Genomic DNA, 27936 nt, shown 5'->3' with positions numbered 1-27936 from the left:
AATTGTTTGGAAATTAGCAATCTAGTATGTGTCCCCTGTATCATTGTCTATCAAAGCTGTGAAGGAAAGCAAATATCTCAGTAAGAAACAACCTCCACCAAGTCAGAATTTGACTTGTGCATCTGATGAAGCAGGTCTTTGCCCACCAAAGCTTATGCTCCACAAGGCCTGTTAGTCTATAAGGTGTGGCACAGTTCTTGTTGCTTTGTAGGCACAGACAAACAGGGCCACCCCTCTGGTAAGTGCAGGATCACTACTTACACCAGCAACACCATTACAGGACCTAACCAGATCAGCCACACCATCGTGGGTTCATTCAGCTGCACATCTACCAATATAATTTACGCCATCATGTGCCAGCAATGCCCCTCTGCTATATACATTGGACAAACTGGACAGTCTCTACGTAAAAGAATAAATGCACACAAATCAGACATCAGAAATGGCAATATACAAAAACCCGTAGGAGAGCACTTCAGTCTCCCAGGCCACACAGTAGCAGACTTAAAAGTAGGTATCCTACAGCAAAGAAATTTCACGACCAGACTCCATAGAGAAATTTCTGAGCTACAATTCATCTGCAAATTTGATGCCCTCAGCTCAGGCTTAAACAAAGACTGTGAATGGCTGGCTAAGTACAAAAGCAGCTTTCCCTCCCTTGGTGTTCACACCTCCAGATCAGCTGCTGGTAGTAAGCCTCGCCCTGGCTGACTGAGCTAACCTTGTTATCCCCACCCTCGCTCTGGCTTATTTATACCTGGCCCTGCAGATTTCCAAGACCAGCATCTGATGAAGTGAGTCTGTGCTCACGAAAGCTCACGCTCAGAACTTTTCCGTTAGTCTGTAAGGTGCCACCGGACCCTTCGTCGCTGTTACAGCAGGTTAGTGACTGGAAAGGTGAGCACAGGCTGGGCTGACAACTGCTCCGCCATGACGGGCGGCCTTTGCCCACGGACGCTTGTGCTCCGACACGGCCGGGGCCAGGGGCCGCCACGCGCTGTTGTTCCAGGGGCCCTGGGCGCGCGCGTCTGGGTCCGGCTGTCGCATCGGAACCGAACCGAACCGAACCGAGCCGCGTCGCCTCGCGCCGCAAAGTCCGGGCCAAGGCCCGTTCGAAGGAGGCGGCGGTCCCCGCCCCAGCCCCAGGCTCGGCTGCCCGCGCGGCGTGCACCGCTCCAAGCGCCCGCCGCGGGACGCCCAAGCACAGCACGAGGCCGCTCCTGGCGGGCCCCCCGCCGGGCCGGGCCGGGCCGGGCCAGGCCAGAGCGGCGTCAGTTGGCGCAGCCCCGAGGCAATGTACGACGCCGGGCCCGGGAGCCGCCCCCTTCCCCGCACAGCGCCGGGCCGCGCCGGGGGCTGCGCACACGTGGGGCCGGACAGCGCCTCTCGCGGTAGCGGGGACGGGGAGGGGGGTCACCTCAGCGTGGCCCGGGAGCCCGCCCGAGGCGATCGCGCGCCGCGCATGCGCACCACCCCCTGCCCCGGACCGGCCCTCAGACATGTTCCCGGCCGAGCGCGCCCCTCTGCGCCTCGCCCCGCCGACAGCACTCACGGCACCGTCACTTCCGGCAACGGATGACTTCCGCTCCCGGCTCCGCCCTCTGCAACGAGCGGAGGTGGTGGGCGGGGCCTGAGGCTTGATCGGGTCCGCCCCGCCCCCCACCCGCGCGTGGGGGCGGGGCAAGGTGGGGGAAGGGGCGTGGCGAAGAGGCGAGGCAGGGAGGGGGAAGGGGCGTGGCCAAGAGGCGAGGCAGGGAGAGGTTTGCGGGGAGGCGGGGCGGAGAGGCGGGGCGGGAAGGGGTTTGCGGGGGAAGGGGCGTGGCGGAGAGGCGGGGCAGGGCGGGGTTTGCGGGGAAGGGGCGTGGCGGAGAGGCGGGGCAGGAAAGGGGTTTGCGGGGAAGGGGCGTGGCGGAGAGGCGGGGCGGGAAGGGGTTTGCGGGGGAAGGGGCGAGGCGGAGAGGCGGGGCAGGGCGGGGTTTGCGGGGAAGGGGCGTGGCGGAGAGGCGGGGCAGGAAAGGGGTTTGCGGGGAAGGGGCGTGGCGGAGAGGCGGGGCAGGAAAGGGGTTTGCGGGGAAGGGGTGTGGCGGAGAGGCGGGGCAGGAAAGGGGTTTGCGGAGAGGGGCGTGGCGGGGTTTGCGGAGAGGGGCGTGGCGGGGTTTGCGGAGAGGCGGGGCGGGGCGGGAAGGGGTTTGCGGGGGAAGAGGCGTGGCGGAGAGGCAGGGCGGGGTTTGCAGGGAAGGGGCGTGGCGGAGAGGCGGGGCAGGGCGGGGTTTGCGGGGAAGGGGCGTGGCGGAGAGGCGGGGCAGGAAAGGGGTTTGCGGAGAGGGGCGTGGCGGGGTTTGCGGGGGAAGGGGCGTGGAGGAGAGGCGGGGCGTGGCGGGGTTTGCGGGGGAAGGGGCGTGGCGGAGAGGCGTGGCGGGGTTTGCGGGGGAAGGGGCGTGGAGGAGAGGCGAGGCGGGGCGCGGCGCGGCGCGGCCCGAGGTGGGATTGGGAGGGCCAAGCCCGCCCCCCCGCCGCGAGGTGCGCCGTTCCCGGAGCTCCTGTGCCCCCCGGCTTGGCTTGGGTTGCCGCGTGCGGGAGCCAGCCGTGCGGCTGGGGAGCGGCCCTCGGGTCTCCCCGCGCCCCCGCCGCTGCGCGCACGCGAGCCGGGTGTCTGCTGCGCGGGGCCCGCCCGTCCGCCCGCCAGCGACCCCTCTGCCCTGCGCTGAGCGTCGCGCCCCCATGCGCGGCGGGCGCACCGCACCGCACCGCACCGCACTCTGACGCGCTGCAGGCCGCTGCCGGGCTGTCCTGGAGCGCCCTGCGAGCGCGGTGTGCTGCTCAGTCACAGCCCACGGGCAACAACCGCCCCCGCTGCATTACACCCTCAGCTGTCTGCCGTACCTGGCGTGCTTTAAAAACGTAGCTATTGCAACGAGGGGTCCTGTGGCACCGTATGGACTAACAGAAATGTATGGGCATGAGGTCACCTGCATCTCACGAAGTGGGTCTGTGCCCACGAAAGCTTATCCGCACACATTTGTGTTAGTCTGTAAGGTGCCACAGGGACCCCCCGTTGCTTTTGCAGATCCAGACTAGCACGGCTCCCCCTCTGACACTTGACATACAGTTATTGTTATTGCTGTGAATTGTCCTTAGCGCCAAGCCTGACCTGCATGAATTATACCAAAAGCTCTCCTCGGAACAGGTAGTTGCTGCCCTCTACTGGGAACGCTTGAGAGTGCCAATAAAAAGCAACCTCGAGGCAATCTTTAAAATGGCTAAAAAAAAAAGTTTTATTTCTATTTTTTTCCCATTACAAAGTACAGACTTTTAAATTAATTTATCCAAATAGGAAAATGTACAAAAATGTTTCATTAACCGCATAATACTAATGCAGTTTCCTAATTCTATAATATAACAAAGGAAGCCACTAACTGATTTTTAGCCTGTGCTTGATGATCTTTATTTCCCCCAAGTGAAGACTGAATCACTTCTCCCTAAAAGAAGAAATATGTAAAAAAAAAAAAACAGTTTGAGAGATTATTATCCAAAGATTTGTAATAATTTGTACTATAGAAAACTGAGCTGTGATGGTGACATTGACAGGGCTAAAACCAGCACAAAATTAAATATACACCTTTTGAATATTATAGTTGCTAAACTGGATGTATTCTTTTAATATTAAACACTCATCCAGAAACAAACATTACTTTCTTGCACAGCTGCTTTTCCAGGCCAGTGCTGCACAAGATGCTGACTGCCATTCACCCTCTTTGCTTTGCAGCCTTGCCTGGCTAGAGTCATGTATTGGGGGCCCAGTTCACTGTGTTACTCCAGTTATTCAAGAGTCCATAGAAATCCATGGAACTGACCCAGCGTAAAATTGGAATAATGCTGTGGGGAATCAGACTTTTACAGTAAAATATTTGGAAAATATAAAGATATCAGTAGAAGGACATTTTGGTTGCTTTATTTAAAGCTTGGTCACTCTTTTATCTGCTTGGTGTCTGCTCTTCTTTCTTAGGGTGAAATTCACCCTGAGCATACAAAGTGCAAACACAAGGCATATACAAATGTGTTGCATAGGTATTGTGGTAGCTCTCTTCTCTGGTGTGAATTAAATCCATTTTTGTTAAAAGATATTACACAGGAGAGAAGATGACAGAGGAACTGGTCATTAATGAGGGAAGTCTGCTTTGTCTCCTTAGCATGTGGCATTTGCATCATCTTTAGAAAATGGAATGAAAAGCTGGGTTCTGGTCTGAATATGTCAAACAATCTGATCATGTATGACATGTATTTACACTGCAATCATTAAATTCTGGATTCAAAACTTTACATACCCAGAAATGTTCCATGCAGCAGTATCTACTTTTGAAAAATCTAAGGTCTTTAGCACATTGCAATGCCTTTTATCATCTCAGGCTTTGGCATAGGTTTACTAAGGTAGATGGAAGAAAATGACTCATTCAAGATAATACTGAGGCAATGCTTCAATCTCTAATGAGATTCCAGGCCCCTCCTTGCTCCTGGCCATATTTCCTCTACATCTGTGTGTTTAGGCTATCAAGAGTAGGCAAAAACAAAACAAAACACAAACACAAACAAAAAAAACCCCCACAGGCTTCTGTGGTACTGATGTGGATTTGTAATGTTAACCTTACCTGCTATGTCATCTGCTTCTAGGAAGTTAGTCCTCTTACTTTGCTCAGTCACTTTGATATTCCCTTCTGCCTGAGTTTCTCCAACCATGTTGCTAGCATGACATTGGTAAACACCCTCGTCTTCCTTCATCAGTGGGTTGATCTGGCAAAACACCACAGTGTCAGCAAAAGGGCAACCATACATCCAGTTTGGTAACTACGAGAAATCTGAAGAATTTTAGCTTTCTTCCTTCAAAACAAAGGCTAAAATGCTCTTCTTATTTGCCCACCTTGATTACTATTTTTCTGATTTGTCAATCTTGATAACTATTTTTGGTTCTCTGTGCCTTAAATATTGAGTCTGTTCTGCTATGGCTATGGTCTGAAGAAGTGGGTCTGTCCCACAAAAGCTCATCACCGAGTAATCATTTTGTTAGTCTTTAAAGTGCTACTGGACTGCTCTTTTGTTTTGATCACTTGGTTGTGAGGTACTGTATTTTCTGTATGGAAAAAGCCTCCCAAACCAGCCTGTCCCTCTCTTTCCCCACCTCTGGCCTCACTACTCTTTGTTTTGTCAGACTTACCAAAACCCAGCCTGTGCTCTCATGTTTAGAAGGACCGCCACAGACTTGGACTGCAATGTTTACTCTGTCTCCAGGCAATTCTTCCAGGAGTTTAACTCCCTTGGGTGATTCTGTGACCTGTGGGGTGTTACAACATTGCACACTGTTAACATAGGTGTGGAATACTTTGAAAGCATCACACTCATCAGTGTGTGAGCTCTGCTCTTGGCAGGTATAAGCTCAACATATTGCAATCTCTACTAACTTCTGCAGTGTGCACCAATGCTTTACTGAGAGATGCCTATAACAGAAGAACACATGCCATTATCTTCCCACTGCACATCACTCGGGGGAAGTCGTAGGGAGCAGAAGCTCTCACAGCTACTGCCAGGAGCGAGAAGCAGATCCTTGCCAGGGACCGGGAGGCACTGTGAGGCAGTGCCTCTCTCTTGCACAGTGGTATGTGGCTGGTTGTATCCTGGCTCTCCCCAGCTTGCTGCTGGCATGTTCTGACTGTTCTCTCCGCACACATGCAGCCAGTGCCACTACTTGGCTCCTCATGTAAGTGGTGGGTGTGCAGGATGAGGGGTGGCGTAGCACTGGGGGCTCTGCACTGCTGAAGGTCACGCCCCTTCAGTTTAGGTGCCTAACTTTGGGCACCCTGCTTTGAAAGCTTTGGAATAAGTGCCTGGCTGACGGTCTGCTCCTAGCTCCTAGGAATCTAGCACCCCAGTCCTCTGCCCGTCCCCAAAGCCTTAGCTCTCTTCTGGGAGGTGGGGGAGAGATTTCCTTCCACAGCCAAAATCAGTAGGCTGAGACTGTTTCTGCCCCTGATGCTCCTCTGAGGACTCACACAGATGTCATCAGAGCCCCTCTGTCAGACCAACCTCCAGCCCAGAATTCCTCTTCCCCCAGCCAAGCCAGTCCTATATTCAGTCTGCACACTGTGTGGGACGGAATAGTCATTCCCTTCTTCCCCTCTGCCAGGGATGTACTCAGGCCAGCCCCGGGCTGCTGCAAGTCAGAGATACTCTGCTAAGCTCAGGGCTTCTCTACTGATTTACAGAGGCCAGGGAGCTAGACCAAACTAGTCAAACCTCCCTTCCAGTTCTCAAAGCCCCACAGGGAGGCAGGTGTTTCCAGTGCAGATGGGTTCTGCTAGCAGGCTGAGGGAATCACTGCCTTGTTATCACTTTAATGTACCCTTTTCACCTTGAACACAATCATCTGCAAGCAGGGATGGCAACAGAGCAAAGGAAAGGGGCCAAATTCCATCCTGGTGAAATCTGGTCTAATGGCACAGAGACAATTTATATCAATGGTGGAGTTGGCCCCATGTCAGTTTCTCTGTCTTACATGTGTCTGATCCTGTGTAATGTGTTGTTTCAAATGTAATCAGATGTTGGCATACCTTTCTCCATGTGATCACGGGAGTGGGAACTGCCTTCACTTCACACAACAGGTACACTTGGGCACCAGTTATATTATGAATCTTTTTTGGTGGTACAACAATCACAGGAGCTGGAAATAACAAGCACATTTCAGTTCTAGTGCAGCTACATGGTACTACTGAAAGGCCCCAGTTGTATGGGCCAATTTGAAATGTAACAAACCCTCAAATTCCTCCAGTCATCCAGAGATGATGACTGAGTAGCAAAGGTTTCGATTTGTCTCTAAACCAGAGGCAATAAAATGGTTCTGAGCTTTCATTTTGAAAAGCTTTAGCCCTTCCACCTGGGAAGCTTGACTTCATTATGAATAGTAACAGAGAGATAGCCATGCTAGTCTATATACTATCGAAAAGAAAGAGCAGTCCAGTAGCACTTTAAAGACTAACAAAATAATTTATTAGCTGATGAGCTTTCGTGGGACAGACCATAGCCATATCAGAACAGACTCAATATTTAAGGCACAGAGAACCAAAAACAGTAATAAAGGTTGACAAATCAGAAAAATTATTATCAAGGTGAGCAAATCAGAGAGCAGAGGGGCAGAAGTGGTGGTGGGGAGTCAAGAATTAGATAAAGCAAAGTATGTAAAAGAGCCCCTTTAATGAGCTAGAAAATTGCCATCCCAGTTCAAACAATGTGTCAAATTTGAATATAAAAGAGAGTTCAGCAGTCTCTCTTTCCAAACGGCTGTGAAAAATTCCTTTTCAGTAAAACACAGACTTTCAGGTCATTAACAGAATGGCCCACTCCATTTAAGTGCTGGCTGGCAGGTTTGTGAATCAGGAGTGTTTTTATGTCTGTTTTATGCCCATTAATTCTTTGTCTAAGAGAGTTTGAAGTCTGTCCAATATACAAAGCATCTGGGCATTGTTGTCACATGATGGCATATGATGTTAGTTGAGGAACATGAGAATGTGCCTGTGATTCTGTGAATAACCTGGTTAGGTCCTGTGATGGTATCTCCAGAATAGATATGCGGACAAAGATAGGTACAATCGCATTTGCTCTGATCCTACTGACAGAGACCAAAAACGACAAGGTCTCTACCAAATATTCATAAACCTGAATTACCCATCAAAAGACATAAAAAAAAAAATCGACAGGGCCAGACGAATACCCAGAGACCAGCTACTCCAAGATAGGCCCAAAAAAGCCAAGAACAGAACACCACTGGTCATCACCTACAGCCCCCAACTCAAACCACTGCAACACATTATTAAAGACCTACGACCTATCCCTAAATCAGGATGCTACACTCCAGAAGGCCGTAAGTGACAGGCCTGTTCTCTCCTACAGACAACCTCCCAACATTATGAGGATTCTCACCCACAGCCACCGTCTATGCCGCAGGAACACCAGTCCTGGGACTTTTCCTCGCAACATAGCCTGCTGCCAGCTTTGTCCACATATCCGTTCTGGAGATACCATCACTGCACCTAACCAGGTTACTCACAGAATCATGGGTGCATTCTCTTGCTCCTCAACTAACATCATATATATCATCATGTGCCAACAATGCCCAGATGCTTTGTATATTGGACAGAGTTCAAACTCTCTTGGACAAAGAATTAATGGGCATAAAACAGACATAAAAAAGACCGATTCACAAACCTGTCAGCCACCACTTTAATGGAGTGGGCCATTCTGTTCATGACCTGAAAGTCTGCGTTTTACTGAAAAGGAATTTTCTCAGCCATTTGGAAAGAGAGGCTGCTGAACTCTCTTTTATATTCAAATTTGACACATTTACACATAGTTTGAACGAGGACGGCAACTTACTAGCTCATTATAGGGGCTCTTTTGCATACTTGGCTTTATCTAATTCTTGACTCCACCCAACCACTTCTGTCCCTCTGCTCTCTCATTTGCTTACCTTGATAATAATTTTTCTGATTTGTTGACCTTGATTACTATTTTTGGTTCTCTGTGCCTTAAATATTGAGGCTGTTCTGGTATGGCTATGGTCTGAAGAAGTGGGTCTACCCACGAAAGCTCATCACCTAATAAATTATTTTGTTAGTCTTTAAAGTGCTACTGGACTGCTTTTTTGTTTTGACTTCATTATATACATCAGATAGAGTCTCAATCTATCTGCCAGCAGCTAAACTAAAGCAAAGATGTAATTTAGCCCACTTCTTGCATCTACATCTAAAGTTCCAGTCCTGCAGTGAGATGTATGTGAGTGAACATCAATGGGAGGTACACCTTGTGCAGATCAGGGCCTTAAATGACTAGGTGTGCCCAGCTGCTGTATTCCTATGAAGGTAGCACATGGTGAGATGAATTACTGCAAAGCTTGAAACGGTTACAGGTGATAAAACACATCATCACTGGAAATAGAAATAATGCATTTCTGCTCTTTGGTTATCCTCAAGATGGCATAGTTAAGACTTCCTCCAGATTTCTAGTCCATTTTCTACCCCTTTAATTGGTGCCAATGACTTGTTTGCAGACAGTGTGCAGTGGAGTTACAGCTGTTGCATCCCAGGATATCAGAAAGACAAAATTGGTCAATTAATATCTTTTATTGGTCCAACTTCAGTGGAAAAATCACCTCACCCACCTCGTTTGCAGACTATATCCTTAAAATAGGATGAGGTAATATGAACCAATTGGTAATGTTAAGACTACTGAGTTCTATTTGCTACCTAATCCAAGTTTACCTAGCTTTTGAAATAGTCCTGCACATAATTCTGGCCATACTCAGGAGAATTTAGCTCACGTTCTCTGAGCAGAAAAGTGATCCTACAACACAACATTCCAGGAAGTGCTAATGGCCTAGGGACACTACCACACAGGGTGGTGCTCACAGAGGGGGCATTTGAGAAGGGAAGCTGTTTAAGGAAGTTTTGTTGTCTTGGACTGGATCCCTGAGGGTGAAAGAGACCACTGCCTATGAAACTGGCATTCCGAGCTCCGTTACCTACCACTGTCCTTTGATCCTCACAGACATAAGCTTAATTTTATGCAGCCAAGTAGGCCACTTGAAAGCAAGGGGGTTACACCCACATAAAATTAAATATGCATACAGATCTTCGCAGGATCATGTCCTACGCGCGGTACGGCCATTAGCATTACAGACTTATTTATCTGTCTTTTTAAAACACAGTCATGACAAATGTCTTATCATGGTTAGCAGCTCCTTCAACAAAAGCCATTGACGAAATGTCACAATGCCAACAAAGGCACAATGTAAACTAGTATTTCAGGACTACATTGCTAACGAAAGCTACCAATTCAATGGCACAAGAAACACAGCTTTATATCCGTTGAGAGAAGAAAGGAAGGTGTCTTACAACACAAGGCCTTAATGAGGGCCAGGTTTTTCAACCTCCCCATATTCCCGTTTTTCTTCCATAGGGATGGCTTTGTTATCAGTATCTATAGCAACGTTGATGACTAATAGCAGTCTTCCTCACAGCGTGCACCCGTGCCAAATTAAGCCAATTTACTGCTTCAACAAAGAAAGGTAACTTAGAGACAGTCACCCTGGATTCCCTACCAGAAGCACTCTTCCTCCTCCAAAGGCAATTAGCGCAGGAGGACGCCTTTGAGTCTGTCACTCTCCAGGAACTCACTGTCACTCCAGTTATGACTGCTAATCTTGCCTGCCAAAGAAAAGCTCTGATCACCAGACTTCACACCACGGGATCCCATAGTGTGGACCCATCAGACCTGGCACCTGATACTATGTTTGATGTCTATTCAGTTGGTGGATGCATGCAGAATATTGAACACTGTGAACTCAGCTGATATACGCATAGGCTATTTCCTCCCTTTGGCAGTTGGCAGAGAAGCCAACACTCTTTGGAAAACAAGAGAAAAGGAAAAAGACCATCTGTTCCAACATACTGCATCTTTAAAATTTCCACTGAGGCATGAATATTTGCAGTAATGCTGCTTAATTGAGTCTGTGAAGAAGATAAAGCATCCTGTTCAGAATGCAGAGTAATTTCCTTTGGATTCAAAGATTAATACCTGCTGAGCCCCTTCTGCTTTCCAGGGTTCTGATGCACTAATAACTTAATGGCACACATCTGCTTTAAGATACTGTTAGCCTTGGGTGTAAATTGAAGCTTCTGGGGAGAAAAGTTGTGTATTAGGACGATTGCAGAACCGAATCAGGAGTATTAGGGTAAGTGACTTCTGACACAGTGTGCCTTTCAAGATTAATTGCTAGCAGTCCATTGCATAACTGAGGTACTGTAGCTAATACTTATTTTAATTCACCTGTGCTCACAAATGATTTTCAACATGCAAGTGTCAAAGCAAGAAAGGTTACCCTTTTCAAATCCTTCTCAACGTACACTTCAGTTGTTTCCTTATCAGTGGGTTCTTACTTATAATTCATATAGGCAAGAAAAAATAACCCAAAAGTAGCCACTACTAAATCATGAGCAAATTATGATCCAATATTCTAAAAATACTCCCATGAACGTATGTTTAGGACATGTGGTTGTACCTTGTGCCTTTATTTAAACAAAATAAGACTGGCCTAGACTCACAGGATCATAGAAATACAGGGTTGGAAGGGCCTTAACGAGGTTACCTGGGGCACGCTGCCAGGTTGGACAGGATCTAAGTATGTGCATTTGTGTAAGACTAGTGATGAGAAGAGCAAAAAAACTGACTAAAGGCCTAGAAAACAGTAGCTGTGAGGGAAGACTGAAAGAACTGGGTTTGTTTGGTTTGGAAAAGAAGGCTGAGAGGGGACATGATCACGGATTTCAAGTACCTAAAAGGTTGTTATAAGGAGGAGGGAGAAAAATTATTCTCCTTAACCTCTGAGGATAGGACAAGGAGCAATGGGCTTAAACTGCAGCAAGGGAGGTTTAGGCTGGACATTAAGAAAAAATTCCAAACTGTCAGGGCTGGTCTGGATGGTGCTTGGTCCTGAATGGATGTGATGACCTTTTGAGGTCCCTTCCAGTTTTATGATTCTATGTTCTCTGCTCCTTACAGGGTCCTGTCCTATCACTGCTATCCGGATCTCTGTAACTCTAGAGCTCTTTGACACTTTCAAATGGAGCAGGTTATGGACTTACGTATATTTACAAAGAGGTACCCAAAGCTCTGGCAGGGAATTCAGCATCAGACTCTGGAAGGTAGTATTTAAATACTCAGTTCTTTGCAACATCTTTTTCCAAATCTGGAATAGTATTTTGTTCACTCTCTGCCAGGTGTCCGGCTGGTGGGTCTTTCACACATGCTCAGGGTCTAACTGATCATCATATTGGGGATTGGGAAGGAATTTCCACCATGCTCAGGTTGGCAGAGACCCTGGGGCATTTTACCTTCCTCTGCAGTGTGGGGCACGGGCCACTTGCTGGTCTGAACTGGAATCAGTGGTGGATTCTCTGTCACTTTGTGTCATTGGATCAAGACTGGAGGAGTTGGGTAACCCAGCAGGAGCTCAGGGGCCTGTTAGAGGAGAGAAAGGGCGAGGCTCAGCAGGCCCATGGTAGGCAGGAGGTCAGACTAGATCAGTAGTGTTGCCAGGTCTGGTGCTACTTCCAGGAGGTGCTGCAGAGACATGCCAGCTGGATGAGTTTAGCCATATGGGCCATTCAACCATCAGGAGCGCACATGTTATAGTCGCAAATGCCCAGTAGAAAACGAGCATCTAGCTTAACTCGGATGCACTTGTTCGCAAGGGGGACACACTTGCAAGAAGAAACAGGGAAGCCTGTTGTCCTCTCCTGCTGAATGCAGATGGGCCACAGTCAACAGCACCGTGAGAGAGCTTGGGGTCCTTTCTAACTCTTCGCTGAGCCCATGGGATTACATAGCATCTATGACTAGAAATGCCTGCTCCCATCTCCTGCTCACTGGGAAGCTGACCTTGTCCTGCCACACAGGCCCACCCATAGCAACCTGTCACTGGTCAGTTGGGCTCCTGCAGTTTTCTGGGTCAGAAGCTGAAGGTGAAAGTAACACAAAGGTTCCAGCTGACTGAAAAAATGCAGCTGTCTTCCTCCTCCATGGGCTAGACCATGCTGAGCCCTGGCATCCCTCCATGGCTACCACATCACTGCCGCTGCCAGCATGTCCTGAATGTTAGAGGCTGGTCCCAGCTTCATCCTAAGGACCACATTCCTTTTTGTGAATTGCCAAGGGTATGCCACTTCCGGGGGAACTCTGTTCATACAAGTGTTAATGTGTCAAATTTGAATATGAACTCCAATTCACAACTTTCTCTATAAAAACAATGAGGAATCCTGTGGCAACATATAGACTGACAGATATTCCGAAGCATAAGTTTTCATAGGCAAAGTCAACCAACCACCACCAGGGGCTCTTTCACCTGCACATCTACTAATATAATATGTGCCATCTTGTGCCAGTGATGCCCCACTGCAATTTACTTTGGCCAAGCTGGACAGTCTCTATGTAAAAGAATAAATGGACATAAATCAGACATCAGGCATGGTAACGTACGAAACCTATAGGAGAACACCTCAATCTCCCTGGACACTCAGTAACAGGTTTAAAAGTAGCAGTCCTACAATAAAAAAATTTCAGGAATAAAATGCAAGGAGACATTTCAGAGCTGCAATTCATTTGCAGATTTGACTCCATCAACCAAGGATTGAACAGAGACTAGGAGTGGTTTGCCCATTATAAAGCAATTTCTCCTCTCTTGATGTTCACACCTGCCCATTAGCAACTGACAATGGGCCACATCCTCCCTGACTGAACTGACTTAATTTCTCCTCTCTTGATTAGTGACAGAGAAAGCCATGCTAGTCTGTATACTATCAAAACAAAACAGCAGTCCAGTAGCACTTTAAAGACTAACAAAATGATTACTCGGTGATGAGCTTTTGTGGGACAGACCCACTTCTTCAGACCATAGCCATAGCAGAACAGACTCAATATTTAAGACTGCTTTTTTGTTTTTCCTCTTGATGTTCACAACTCCACATTAACTACTGATAATGGGCCATTTCCACCCTGACTGAATAGACCTTGTCAGCTCTGGCCCTCCCCTTGACTGACACTCCCTCTTTAAATCCTTCTCTGAAACGCCCCCACTTATGCAGCTGACAAAGTGGGTCTTTGCCCACGAAAGCTCATGCTCCAAAGTATCTGTTAGTCTGTAAGGTGCCACAGGACTTCTTGTTGTTTTTGAAGAGACAGACTAACTCGGCTACCCCTCTGATAACTTTCTCTATGTAATCTGTTTTTAAAAACAACAATTATCTCACACATTACAAGGAGTGTAACAGCAACGAAGGGTCCTGTGGCACCTTATAGACTAACAGAAGAGTTCTGAGCCTGAGCTTTCGTGAGCACAGACTCACTTCATCAGATGCTGGTCTTGGTCCAAGATCTGATGAAGTGAGTCTGTGCTCACGGAAGCTCATGCTCAAAACTTTTTTCTTAGTCTATAAGGTGTCACAGGACCCTTCGTTGCTGTTACAGATCCAGACTAACACGGCTGCTTACCTTCCTTTGATGCTCGTAATTACCTCAGGCAAGACACTTAACACCCCCCACCCCCACTTCAGTCCTAGGTACCTGATTTGTCAGTTTTTATTGCAATTTTTTCTGGACCTCTGTACTTCTGAATGCCAGTCTGTGTTGGAAATGGGATTGATCTGAGGAAGTGGGTCTGTCCCACGAAAGCTCATCACGGAATAGATCATTTTGTTAAAGTGCTACATTTCTGCTGTTTTGTTTTGTTAGAGTACAGACTAACACCGCTACCCCTTGTACTACGGGTGGAGCACATGTCATCCACAAGCCTCCTCCACTTCATTCTGCTTTGGGACAAAAATTCTAGCTGATGCCAGGAGTAGCCCAGTTGTCCTTCAATTGCAATAGATCTCCACATTGTCTGAGGTTCTTCTTCTTTTGCGTTTTCCTTGCAGGTTCCACGTGAGAGCGTGATGGACGATGCTGGATGATGATTTTCTGAGAGAGTTGCTGAGCTGTTCCCACTTTCTTCTCTTGATTTAAATGTCAGTTGGGTCTTGTCCTGCCCTGTTCCAGAGCTCCTCGGCTGTGACCAAGTCTTGCCATCTGACGTGAAGGATGTAGCTCAGGCATCTGTTTATCAATGTCTGTAGCTTGTGATGTGAAGACTTTAGTACGCCAGGTCTCACAGCCATACAAGAGCCCACTCTTCACATTTGTGTTGAAGAGCCGCAGTTTCGTCTTCACAGATTGTTCACAACGGTGTCTTGACAGAATTCTGCAGCATATTCTCAGGAGTGCAACAAGGGGGCCTGTTGTCCCCCTTCCTGTTCTTGATTACAGTGGACTGGATTATGAGCCGGACAACAGGTGGCCATCAGCAGGGCATTCAGCGAATGCTTTTCTAACAGCTGGAGAACATTGATTTTGCCGCCCTCCTTTCACACGGACATGAAGGCATGGAAGAAAAGGTCACAACACTCGACAAAACTGCCTCAATGACTGGACTGAGCATTAACCAGGGAAAGACCAAGACCATGAGGATCAGCTAGTCCAACAACACAGCCATCACACTGGGAGGGAACGACCTGGAAGACGTGGAGCAGTTCACCTAGCTGAGGACTATTATGGGCACCGACAGAGGAACAGACGAGGTTATCCATGCCAGGATAGGAAAAGCACCAGCTGCATTCGACTCTTCATCCCATATGGAGTTTACAGAAAGGAGGGTCACAAGGCTCCATGACCTCCTCCATAACCTCGTTATCCCCAGCCTTGCTCTGGCCTATTTATACCTGGCCTTGCAGATTTCCAGGACCAGCATCTGAAGAAGTGAGTTAACTCACGAAAGCTCATGCTCTAAACTTTTCTGTTAGTCTGTAAGGTGCCACAGGACCCTTTGTTGCTGCTAAGGCTCCATGAATTTCACTTTGTCAATATAATCGAAGCGGGAGGGAAGCAGCTATTGTGCTGATGGGTGCTAGTGTGAAACTGCCTGAGAGAGATGGACTGAGAGCTGTTCTGGAATGAGCAGCTTAATGCAAAGATATTCCCACGCTACAAGCCACACTAAAACCCAAAGCTTCTTTGGGCCTTGGGGATAACCCTCTATGGATTTTCAGTCAAAATAAACCCCTGTGCCATGTCCAGGATTCCCTCTCATTTTTTTTCCCCACTCAGGAGCAGAATAAATTTTGCTATGTGCACCAAGGCATGTGCAGATGTGCACAATCATAGAAACATTCCCTACCAACTGTGGGCGCTCTGCTAACCAGCTGAGTGGCACCTGAATCTCTCCCGGGTGAACACCCAAGTGCTCAGCTGACAGGGAACGCTGGCCATGTCCCATGGTCCCCTTGCAACACAGAATCTCAGTGGTGTTGAGAATAGACAAGAAGGAGAAAAAGACACACAACCCCAAAAGATATTTTCAGCTCATATTCAGACTGTTTTATTTGAGGCAATATTAAAATTCTTGGATCACCAATTCTAGCAGTTCCTCACTTGAAACTGATTATTTCAAATAATTCTGACTCCTCTGCACATCTGGTGAATATGTACCTGGAACCTGTCTAGCACAATCAGTACTGTCCCATCAGAGAGTAGCAAACTACTTAATGCCAGGGGAGCTGGTGCTTCCATCCCTAAACCCCATTGTTTTGAGCAGACAGTGGAGATGAAGGTTGCAATACAGGCAATCCCTCTCCTTGGGAAGCTGCTCAGCTTCTGTTACACACCTTAGGGGTGGGGGTGGGGTTGCTTCCTTAGCTGCTTCCAGATGCCAGATATCTGCTGTGCTTTTATCAGGGTACAACCTGGACCACTGAACAGCAGTGTCCATTTAAAACACCAGCCTGGGGTGCCTTTTATGCTGCTTTGGTGGTGAGTGACAAACCTCTCCAGATTCTGCTCACACACAGCCTGTAGCTGAACACACAAATGCTGTGCCCTGCCGTCCCTGAACGATAACAGAGAGAGCCATGCTAGTCTATAGCACTTGTTAGTCTTTAAAGTGCTACTGGACTGCTTGTTTGTTTTTATCCATGAACTATGTACAAGATGGCACCTGTGCATCCTTGTGTCCCCCACAAAATGTGTGCCTTAAACTGTTCAGCAGCCCACCAGTGGTGCTGGAGCAACGTTTTTAGAGTGCAGGTGCTGAGCGGCATTTCTCTGACTCACCCTTTCCATGCCCCAGGCTAAGGCATCCTCCACACCTGTACTTCCCCTGCCTATACAGCCCCCTGGACTGTACCAACTCAGGGAATCATTCCAACAATGGGTGATGATGACGCACCTCTGCCCCCATTATCTGGCCTGTTCTGTGCTCTTCGTGGCACAATGCAAAAACCATCTATTTCTCCAGGGCTGTGATGTAAAACCTGTTTTCCAGGAGAGGCATGTGATTGGGTCGATCTGAGGGTGACCCGTATTTTAGTGCTTGAGAAAAGCCACAGTTTGTCAGTTTGCATTCCCTGGATGATAGTTATTTTCAGCTATCCCAACGCTACATTTACGGCTGCTTTGTGTTATCAGGAGGTTATGGGCAGTCAGGGTGCTCCCTCCACCCCCTCTCACTGTGATCCAGAATCTTCAAAATGAAAAGTCTTCAGCTTTGGAGGTAGTACAATCACAAAACGTTTGAGACGACTTCCCAGCAAGGTGGGAACATCTTGACTTTCAGTGAGATAAACAGGCAGACTGCAGAGGCTCACTACCCAAATAAATAGGGATACAGAGAAAGACAAAGTCCTGCATTTCTAACAGCTTTTCAACCCCAGTGCCAGTTTGCCTATATTTTACAAGAGTGTTTCCTCTGTTACACCGCTAGGCCTCTCCGACTTTCATGCAGCCTTTTGTGTTCAGACCTGCACTGTAGTTGCACCTAGCTTTACTTAACTACTCAATGGAATGAAAACAAAGAGTTGTCCATTGAAACTGTCAGTAAATTTTAATGGCCAGCAAGGTCTGGGCTTAAATTGTCTTTTCAAATGCCCATTTATTGGCGACTACCTTTGCAAACAATATCAACATTTCCTTGTATATTCTCCACTCTTCAATCTAAATTTACCTGATGCTGCTTCTCTGTGACATCCTGTACCCTACGTTCACCATTTCCAGGACAGCACGATCTCCAGATCTGAAGAAGTGGGTCTGTCCCACGAAAGCTCATCACCTAACAAATTACTGTTAGTCTTTAAAGTGCTACATGACTGCTGATTTGTTTTGTTAAGCCACAGACTAAAGCGGCTACCTCCCTCTTCCAGTTCTATGTGGTTATGATATATTTTGTACAAAGTGTGCTGTGTGAGGTGCACTGAAAGCTCATAATCTGCTGACTATTATTGTACCACTGACTGTGTATAACATCAGTGCAAACATTATGCAATTTTGCCATATGTTTGTTACTGAAATATGTTAGTTCTGGGTAACCCCACAAACCATTTTCTTAAGGACAGAGACACACTAGTTTGCTATCAAAAAAATAAAAACCAAAAACCAAAAAACAAAAAAGCAGGCCAGCAGCACTTTAAAGACTAACAAAATAATTTATTAGGTGATGAGCTTTTGTGGGACAGACCCACTTCTTCAGACCATAGCCATACCAGAAGGGAATGGCATAAACAAAGAATTTACATTTCAGCCAAGAAGAGCTTCACATCTCACCTACATTGGAGAAAGTCTCTCTGCACACTGCTGCGGAGAGGGGTGATTGTCAAAGAAGGGAATTGGGTAGAAGAAGGAGAGGTGGTGACCTTGACTTCCCTCTTAACCTTTACATGCTGCACAGTAACACGGAGGTGGCTGTGTTAGGCTGCACTCCGACAAAACAAACCAGCAGAAATGTGGCACTTCAAAGACTAACACAGTGATTTATTTGGTGATGAACTCTCGTGGGACAGACCCACTTCTTCAGATCCTACATGCTGCAGTGAGATTGCTTAGAAGACACAAGCAGCATCACTGAATTGTGGGGGTGACTCGGCCCAGAGGATTCCCAGGCGGAGCAGGCTGCTGGAGGATTGTAGTGAGGAAAAATCCTTCTCTGCTTTTCAACCGATTACTGCTGGTAAAGTTTAGCAATTGGCTTGCAGCTGTACCCTTTTATGTCTTTTGTAACCAAGCCTGAGGGATACAGATCTACACAGTCAGTCACTTCAAACTACTCTAGTTAATAAACTTGCATTGATTTATCCAAACTGGATAGTGTTTGGAAATCTCCACTGAGGACAGAGGTAAAAGTAAGGCAGAGCGCCCGGGGTGGGGGGATAAGGCGGCACGCCCGGAGTGGGGGGATAAGGCAGGGGGCCCGGGGTGGGGGGATAAGGCGGCGCACCCGGAGTGGGGGGATAAGGCAGGGGGCCCGGGGTGGGGGGATAAGGCGGCGCGCCCAGGGTGGGGGATAAGGCGGCACGCCCGGGGTGGGGGGATAAGGCGGCGCGCCCGGGGAGGGGGGATAAGGCGGCGCGCTCGGGGAGGGGGGATAAGGCAGGGGACCCGGGGGGGGGATAAGGCAGCGCGCGCTGGGTGGGGAGATAAGGCGGCGCGTCCGGGGAGGGGGATAAGGCGGCGCGCCCGGGGAGGGGGGATAAGGTAGGGGGCCCGGGGGGGGGATAAGGCAGCGCGCGCTGGGTGGGGAGATAAGGTGGCGCGTCCAGGGAGGGGGATAAGGCAGCACGCGCTGGGTGGGGGGATAAGGCGGCGCGTCCGGGGAGGGGGATAAGGCGGCGCGCGCTGGGTGGGGAGATAAGGTGGCGCGCCCGGGGTGGGGGGATAAGGCGGCGCGCGCTGGGTGGGGAGATAAGGCGGCACGCCCGGGGAGGGGGGATAAGGCGGCGCACCCGGGGTGGAGGAATAAGCGGCGCGCCCGGGGTGGGGGGATAAGGCAGCGGGCCCGGAGTGGGGGAATAAGGCGGCGCGCCCTGGGGTGGGGGGATAAAGCGGCGCGCCCGGGGTGGGGGGATAAGGCGGCGCGCCCGGGGTGGGGGATAAGGCGGCGCGCCCGGGGTGGGGAGGGGAGATAAGGCGGCGCGCGCTGGGTGGGGAGGGGGGGAATAAGGCGGCGCGCCCGGGGTGGGGGGATAAGGCGGCGCGCCCAGGGTGGGGGGATAAGACAGCGCGCCCCGGGGAGGGGGGATAAGGCAGCGCGCCCGGGGAGGGGGGATAAGGCAGGGGGCCCGGGGTGGGGAGATAAGGCGGCGCGCCCGGGGTGGGGGGATAAGGCAGCGCGCCCGGGGAGGGGGGATAAGGCAGCGCGCCCGGGGTGGGGAGGGGGGGGAATAAGGCGGCGCGCCCGGGGTGGGGGGATAAGGCGGCGCGCCCGGGGAGGGGGGATAAGGCGGCGTGCCCGGGGGGGGGATAAGGCGGCGCGCGCTGGGTGGGGAGGGGGGGAATAAGGCGGCGCGCCCGGGGTGGGGGGATAAGGCGGCGCGCGCTGGGTGGGGGGATAAGACAGTGCGCCCGGGGAGGGGGATAAGGCGGCGCGCCCGGGGAGGGGGGATAAGGCGGCGCGCCCGGGGTGGGGGGATAAGGCAGGGGGCCCGGGGGGGGGGATAAGGCGGCGCGCCCGGGGGGGGGGGATAAGGCGGCGCGCCCGGGGGGAGGGATAAGGCGGCGCGCCCGGGGAGGGGGGATAAGGCGGCGCGCCCGGGGGGAGGGATAAGGCGGCGCGCCCGGGGGGAGGGATAAGGCGGCGCGCCCGGGGAGGGGGGATAAGGCGGCGCGCCCGGGGGGAGGGATAAGGCGGCGCGCCCGGGGAGGGGGGATAAGGCGGCGCGCCCGGGGGGGGGGATAAGGCGGCGCGCCCGGGGGGGGGAGATAAGGCGGCGCGCCCGGGGTGGGGGAATAAGGCGGCGCACCCGGGGGGGGGGGATAAGGCAGCGCGCCCGTGGAGGGGGGATAAGGCGGCGCGCCCGGTGCGGGGGGATAAGGCGGCGCGCCCGGGGTGGGGGATAAGGCGGCGCGCCCGGGGAGGGGGGATAAGGCGGCGCGCCCGGGTTGGGGATAAGGCGGCGCGCCCGGGGAGGGGAGATAAGGCGGCGCGCCCGGTGGGGGGGAGATAAGGCGGCGCGCCCGGGGGTGGGGATAAGGCGGCGCGCCCGGGGAGCGGGGATAAGGCAGGGCCGAGTGCGACACCCCCGGAGGAACGAGCCGGGCGTCCGGGCGTCCGGCGGCAGGAGGGCTGCGGTGCGCGTGTTGAGCAAGGGGCGGGCGGCGAACCCCCGAGCAGCCCAGGACTTCCCCAGCCCCGCGTCTCGCCGGGAGGCAGCCGGGGCGGGCAGGGGCCGAGGTCTCCCGGCGCTGAGGCGCGGACACGAGGCTGCTGTTCCCCTTCCCCTCGGGGGCCCGAGTGCGGCTCCCAGCTGCGGGCGCGGCCCTGCGCTGCCCTGGCGGGGGCAGAGGAGTTAGCGTCCCGCCTGCTCTGAGAGCGGCCGCAGGCGCCCCTGGGTCCCCGCTGCGGGGGCGCGGTGCCCCCTCCTGCCCTCCAGACAGCACCCGGGCCTCCGAGCCCCTCCGCGCCCCGCTCGCTCCCCCGGCCCGAGCCCTCCTCCCCCAGCCCCGTGTTCCGCAACCAGGAGCCGGCGTGTCAGAGCCGCGCTGGGAGCCGGGCGCGCCGGGTGACCGCTCAGGAGCCTGCGAGTGCTCCCGCCGCTCACCAGAGCGCCCGCAGCCGGGTGCTGTTTCCTCCTCGGGGTGCCCGCAGCACACGCCTCGGCGCACCCGGGAGAACCGCGGTAGCAATGCGCACGCGCACGGGGAAGAGGACCGGGACCACGGGCCTTGGAACCCTCCCTGGAGAACGGAGACCAGGGTGCTGCGATGGACACGCCGCACAACCTCCGCTGCAGACGTGGTAGCGATCGGTCGTCGTAAGCGAGGTGTGAAGAGCCAGGCCGGCCTGCCCAGAACTCTTCCTCCCGCAGCCCGAGGCCCCGTCCCAAGAGGGCTCGGTGAGAAAGAGGCGCACCCAGAGGGGCGCTACCCGCCCGAGTGACAAGGGATCTCCCGGTTCTGCTCTCACACCTGGGTAAGGACCAAATCTGCGCAGCGGCTGGTCTCGCCTCTGGCTCCTGCCCTGCGAATAGCCCCTTGTGACCATGGCACCAGCTCCTGCGGGGCGGGGAGCTGGCAGCGCATCTCAGGACAGGTGGGAGAGGCTGAGGACTGGGCAGCGGTTTCTCCTTCGGGCTACACACGCAGTGCCAAAGGCGGCTGTGAATGATGGCACTGAGCTCTGTCCTAAGCAGGGATTATCGAACCCCGCCGGGGGCTGAGCCCAGGCTCTCTCTCTCTCCCCCCCACGCGGCAATCCCTCCCTTCATGTCCGTGCCGCCAACGCTCAGGCTTTGCAGGGGTGGGCGTTCCGCAAGCTCCCCAGGCGCGCTGGCTGTTCTGCTGTGTCTGACGCGCAAGCAGCTTTGCTTGCAGACGCTGAGGCATTAAAGCATTTCTGTCGATCTCCACCCGCCGGCTCGCCCCGGGGCACTTAGCGTCGCACAGCGGCCGCTGACCCGCTGAGCGAGTGAAGGCTTTAGAAGAGGAGTTGGAAGAAACGCGCAAACGGCCGAGAAGTTCTCCAGGCTGAACGTCCTTGGGGCGGCGGCCGGAACGTTTCAGACAGGAGCAGCTAAGCCCTTTCCCAGCTTCACACCACCTGCGGCAGCCAGGAAGTCCTGGTCTGCCAACGCGCGGAGAACCTGCAGTCCCCTCGGCCTTGCCCGGCGCCGGCTTGCTCAGCAGGCCTGGGGGCCCTTCCTTCAAGGCCCAGTTTATTAAACTGAAGACCAACACCGCCAGCCGGGAAGTCCGGTGTTTGGCCCAAGGTGCCGAACTCCCAGTGAAACCGACGGGCACCTCAGCGCCTGGGAAGACCTGGGCGCAGGTTTCCACACTTTGGCTCCTGACCCCGATTTCACTGTTGAAAGCCAGTGGGTACCACTCGGGCGCGGAGTCTAAGCCCCGCTTAGCCCTGCCCAGACGTCCTCACCTGATGACTCCTGGTTCAGACCCGTCACCAGCGCCAGAATCTCTTGGAGAGGCTCCCACAGCCGGTTTGCTGTCAGCGTCAAGGCGCCCACGCAGCTCCCAACGATGCTCAAGAGACCTAATCACCCCTCTACCGGGCGAGCCCTTCTGGAACACCAAGAGTCACCCCAGGGTTGCCCCGAGGCTCCGCCCCGCAGGAGGGGCGCCAGACCTCACCCGTGGGGGGCAGCACATGGCCTGGGGCTTGGAATCCCCCCACGCTGAGGTGCCCTGGGAAAACCAGTCTGTGCTGCCGCGTACCCTGGGAGAGTGGAGCGGTTGCGCGAGGAGCAGCCTGCGCTAAAGGCGCTTCTCCCCCCAGGGGGCATTGGCTTCCCCTTCCCTGCGTGGGCCCGGCCCCTTTCCCTCCCAGTGCCCAGGGGAGCGGCGCCGATACTGCATGTCGGCCTGGGTTCGCTCGTGGCCGTCTAGCCGGCGAGGGGGGCGGTCAGGCAAGTTCCAAGGGCCTTTCCCAGCCCAGGCCCTGGCCTAGCCCCCGCGGCCCTGCACCGGTCTCCAGAGCCGGGGTCACACGCGGGGGGGCCAGCGGGCTCGGCAATAGCGGCCAAGCAGCACGAGCTGCAAGGGGTCTCAGTGCCTGTGGCCCCTCCTTTCCCGCCTGCTCCCCCAGCCAAGGCCTCGGAAGCAGCCGCTCGCGGTTGTGGGTTGCAGCGCCCGCTCTCGGGCGCAAGGCCGGGGTCGGGGGCGGACCATGCGCTGCTCAGCCGGTTCCGCACGCACATCTCTTTGGCTCGGGCTCACACCTGTGCGCAGGCGCTCGGGGAGGGAGCCGCATGAGACCGGGGACCCCGGATCTCCCCAGGGGAGCTGCCAGGCAGGGCGCTTCCCTGCGCTGTGCGGACGAGGGTCCCGCCCGCGGCACTGGAGACCCCACAGGGCCCCCTGGCCCCTCTCAGTGGGGCCCCTCCGCTCCCGAGAGCTGAGCGCTGGGCTCCGCGGAGTGGCCCCTGCACCAGGTCCTGCAGCCGACCGCCCAAACCAGCCCGACGGAGAGCGCGCTGCAGGGGCCACCCAAGCGCCCGGCCCCGCCCAGCGCGAGGCTGCCTCTGCTCGCGCGCCCGTGGGCAGGGACGTGAGCGGAGCCTTCGCCTCACCCCTCGGGCTGAGTCGGCGGGAGGACTAAGGGGATCTGCCAAGCGCTGGAGGAGACGCCGGGAGCCCGGGCGCATCGCGCGCCCTGGAAAGCGCAGTCCGCCCGGTTGCCGAGAGCTCCTCCGGCCGCCCGCGGAGCCTCCCCTCACCAGCGCAGCTTCGCGCGGTCGCCCGTCTCCGCACCGGGGCTTGAGGTCTTTTGGTCAACACGTTTGTTCCCGGAGGCAGCGGCCCGCAGTGGTGCTGAGGAAGGGCGCAGGAGCCCAGCAGCCCCCGCAGTCCCGGCGGTTCACCAGCTGCCGCGGAGCGGGTATCAGCGCTCAGCTCGTGCAGCCGCCTGGCGCGGGCCTGTTCCACCTCCCCAGAGAGCGGCAAAATCACGCTCAGTCCAGCAGCCCTTTGCCTCGCCGGGCCCCGGGGTGCTCATTAAACGCGAACAAACGCCCAGCGATGGCGCGATGACTGCAAGGACAGGGAGCAGCTGGTGCACAGACGTCCCCAGCCTGCAGACAGCCCAGCTCCCGGCGGGAGCTCTTCAAAATGAGCCCTCTGATCCCAGCTGAAGAAACTAGCGCCCTTGGGTCAGACTGCAGTGAGGCACTGGCACAGAAGCGTCCTCCGCTCGCTGCGTCTTCATCACTACGCGAGCCACGAGCGGGGGATGCACCAGCAGGCGAGGCTGTTTAGCAGTGGCAGGAAATGCAAAGGCTGACCGCGCCCAGGTGGCACAGGACGTGGGATGCTCTGCATTGCCTGGCTTTTGTCCGGAAAGCAGGTCCACAGAGAGGCTCGGCAGCGGCCACGCACTGACCTTGCTTAAGGTTTGCTCCTGTGCTACAACCTCACAGCCCTTGGCCCCTGGATTCACACAGGCCTCAAACAACCCATCACAGACGTTAACGTTCTTGCACGGATTGAAGCAAATCCTGCATCTTGCCCCATCCCTCTGCAGGTCCAGGAATCAGGAGCACTAAAGCACAGGGCCCGCCACAGCAGTGGGCCAGGGTGTTTGAATGGGGCAGACTGGGGTCTGCAGCTACACCGTACGGGGGAGCTGCGCTTGCTTGGGAAGTTAGCGCAGTGCTGAGGCTGCAGGCGCAGGTGGGAGCAGTTTTGTTGTGACTGCGTGAGCGTGTGTGGTAGGGGTAGTAGCCTGCATTGCTGGCAGAGGTCCCCTGTGCTTTTGGCTTGGGGCAGCCTGTAGGATTTGACTCACTGGGGTGTATTTAATTTTTTGGGAGAGGAAAGGAGAAATATTTTAGGCACTAATTTAATGGAAAGTCACCGTTTTGAGTAGACAAATTTAACTGCACATTAAGAATCTGCTAAGAAAAGATTTCACTGTGTCAGGTTTTAAGCACCGAAATCCCCTGCCCAACCTAAACTCCTTTCTGAAATACCCAGTGTAACTAGAGCTGTGCAAATTGAGTTAACAAACCACAGAACAAACCAGCAGTCGCGTAGCACTTCAGAGACTAACGAGGTAATGTATTGGGTGATGAGCTTTTGTGGGGCAGACCCACTTCTTCAGTTCTGGAGTCCCACAAAAGCTCATCACCTAATACGTTACTTTGTTGATCTTTAAAGTGCTACAGGCCCGCTTTTTTGTTTTGTGAAGACACAGACTACCAGGGCCACCTCTCCCTAACCATCCCCAGTTTATTTAAATCAAAACTTCTGGTTCTTCAAGTGCAACAGCAACACCAGAAGTCTGTACACCTGCTACATTTACAAGGCTTTTTCTTCAAGCATTGATGTAACTTTGAAGTGGCTAAAATGATTTTTCTCTTTAAATCCACGGCGATTGTTTTCTTTTATCACGCCAAGACTTTGTATGCCAAACTCCAGTTCCAAGACAATTTTCATTACCAAGTTATCACCCCTGGAAATGCAGGTGAATTACTGAAACGTAATAGAGTTCACCATCCAAACAGGCCAACCGTGTGAAGCCAGAGGGCCAATTTCTTTTAGCAGTGCAAGTGAGCCTGTCTAAGTGGAAGGCTCCAGTGCTCTAGGGCAGCGGTCCCCAACCTTCTCATTAGTGCGGACCCCAGTCGCCCCCAAATCGTTCTTGGACCCCACCAAAGCCAATTCTCGCCCCTAGGCACCCTTCATGGAATGGAAAAGGAAACCAGAATGCAGAGTTTCGGACAGCCATTGGCAACAGGCTTGGAAGATATTTACTGTAAAAATTATCGAGTGTAAGTTTGCAATTTACTTAGAACTTATTTTCTACGATCACTCTTATTTATCTTAGCTTTTCACTGACCCCCTGACGCCCCCCTTCCCTGGCTGGGAACTGCTGCTCCAGCAGACGTCTCTGCAGCTGGAAGGCAAACAACCCACCCTTCACACACAGGGCTCCCTACCCCAGCCTCCCGGCCGGCCCAGAGCCCGGGGCGCCGCCCTTCGCGGGGTGTCTGTGAACGTCCCGCTCCGGGAGGCCGGGCGCGCCCGCGCCCCTGTCCCTGCCCCGGACAGGGCACCGCATGGGCGGTCCGTCCCGTCGGGCCTGGCCGCCGCTGGCCCAGCTCCGCCCGGCGCCTGGGGTGGAAGCGGAGCGGCCGCAGGGCCGAGGCGGATGGGAGCTGCCCGCCCCCTCCCGCGCCCCGGGGCGGCGATCCGGCGGGCGGAGCAGAGGCCGCCGGGCTGTGCCCGTGTAGCCCGGCCGGAGTCTAACGCGGCTCCCTCCGGCGGCCCCGGGCCCGGGAGCTCCGGCCGCCGCCCCCTGGGAGCGAGGGCCCCCCCGCGGCGCGGGGAAGGGGAGCCGGTGCCCCGACCCGCAGCCCGCCCGCCCCCCCGCCACTGCGGCCGGCCCCGGGCTGAGGTCTGGCGGGAACCCGCCCCCGCTCCGCAGCCCCGCTGCGCCCAGCCCGAGAGCCGGCAGCTGCTGCGCGGCCATTCACCTGCGTGCACCCAGATCTCCGCCCGCCCCGCACCACCCCGGGCCGGGCCGGGCCCAGCCGCTGCGCAGGTACCTCTGCGGCAGAGCCCAACCCCGCCCGGCCGCGAGCGGGACGCGCTGGCAAAGGCGCCAGGCTCCGAGGCGGGGGCTGGGAGCTGTCCCGCACCCTGCGCGGCGGGCAGCGATACCCGGTCCCCGGGGCGCAGGAACCGCTGGGCCGGCCACGGACCCAGCCCGGCGCCGAGAGGGGAGGTGTCCTGGGCGTGCGGGGCCGGGCGGGGAGGGGCAGAGCTGGGGGTTCCCGGGACGTACCCCGCCCGTGGTGCCCGAGGGATGCGGGGCCGGGTGGGGAGGTGACCTGGGGGTGCCCGAGGGATGCAGGGCCAGGACCCGGACGTGCCCCGCCCGTGGTGCTCGAGGGATGCGGGACAGTACCCGGAGGTGTCCCGCCGGTGGTGCCCGAGGGATGCGGGGCCGGGCGGGGAGGTGACCTGGGGGTGCCCGAGGGATGCGGGACGGTACCCGGAGGTGTCCCGCCCGTGGTGCCCGAGGGATGAGGGGGCCGGGACCCACCCCGAGACCAGCCCCGCCGCGCCGCGCCGCGCCGCGCCGCTCACCCTGCCTGCACTCGCCGTGGTGCGCCTTGCGGAGGCGGCGGGCCCCGGCCCGCAGGCGCAGGGCGCAGACGCTGGGGTAGGAGCGCCCGTCCGAGCCGCACACCGCCCCGTCCTGCTCGCACACGCAGCGGCCGCTGCCCTCGGGCGCCCCCGCGCCGCTCACGCACACCAGCCCCGGGCCGCAGCTCGGGCCGCGCTCGCCCCCCGCGCCCCGCCCGCCGCAGCGCTCGCCCTCGGCGCCCCGGCAGCGCGGGCAGCAGCCGCACGCGTCCGGCGCCGCCAGGCAGCGAGCCGGGGGGCAGCGCTCGGGCCGGCAGGGCCCGCACGTGTCCGCAGCGCCCCGCGCCAGCAGCGCCAGCAGCAGCAGCACGGGCCGGGCCATGGCGGGGAGCGCGGAGCGGAGCGGGGCTGCAGCCGCTGGACTGCAAAGCCCGGCAGCGGGGACAGCCCCGGCCCCGCCTCCGCTGGGACAGCCCCGCCCCCAGGACAGCCCCGCCCCCGCGTCCCCCTGCCCCGCCCCAGCTGGGACAGCCCCGCCCCCGCGTCCCCCTGCCCCGCCCCAGCTGGGACAGCCCCGCCCCCTGACCCCCCCAGGACAACCCCCCCAACGCTTTCCCCTGCCCCGCCCCCAGGACAGACCCCCACCGCTTTCCCCTGCCCCTTCCCAGCTGCCCCGTCCCCTGCCCCGCCTCAGCTGAGACAGCCCCGCCCGCAGTT

The 27936-nt window shown here is 54.9% G+C and overlaps 1 protein-coding gene and 1 long non-coding RNA gene across 3 annotated transcripts; one reads left to right on the top strand and one right to left on the bottom strand.

Moving 5' to 3' along the window:
* The first annotated feature begins 711 nt into the window (after window positions 1-711).
* LOC142012971 (uncharacterized) lies at window positions 712-15711 on the top strand. Its single transcript, XR_012645519.1, has 3 exons — window positions 712-881; window positions 11602-11744; window positions 14514-15711. It is a non-coding gene; the product is annotated as an uncharacterized LOC142012971 (long non-coding RNA).
* On the bottom strand, window positions 3298-27631 carry IGFBPL1 (insulin like growth factor binding protein like 1). Of its 2 annotated transcripts, none has more exons than XM_074993995.1 (5): window positions 27220-27631; window positions 6600-6709; window positions 5210-5326; window positions 4642-4788; window positions 3298-3475 (listed from the first exon to the last, which is right to left on the bottom strand). In XM_074993995.1, the coding sequence occupies exons 1-5, from the start codon at window positions 27599-27601 to the stop codon at window positions 3470-3472; spliced, it is 762 nt and encodes a 253-aa protein (XP_074850096.1). In that variant the 5' UTR covers window positions 27602-27631; the 3' UTR covers window positions 3298-3469. The 2 variants fall into 2 exon arrangements, with proteins under 2 accessions (XP_074850096.1, XP_074850095.1); XM_074993994.1 differs by having other exon boundaries at window positions 3298-3479; window positions 4647-4788.
* Window positions 27632-27936: the final 305 nt, after the last annotated feature.

This window comes from Carettochelys insculpta, chromosome 5 (assembly GCF_033958435.1).
Source record: "Carettochelys insculpta isolate YL-2023 chromosome 5, ASM3395843v1, whole genome shotgun sequence".
NCBI classification, from domain to species: Eukaryota; Metazoa; Chordata; order Testudines; family Carettochelyidae; genus Carettochelys; species Carettochelys insculpta.
The sequence above is the reverse complement of the archived record's forward strand: the minus strand, read 5'-3'. Positions and strand labels throughout refer to the sequence as shown.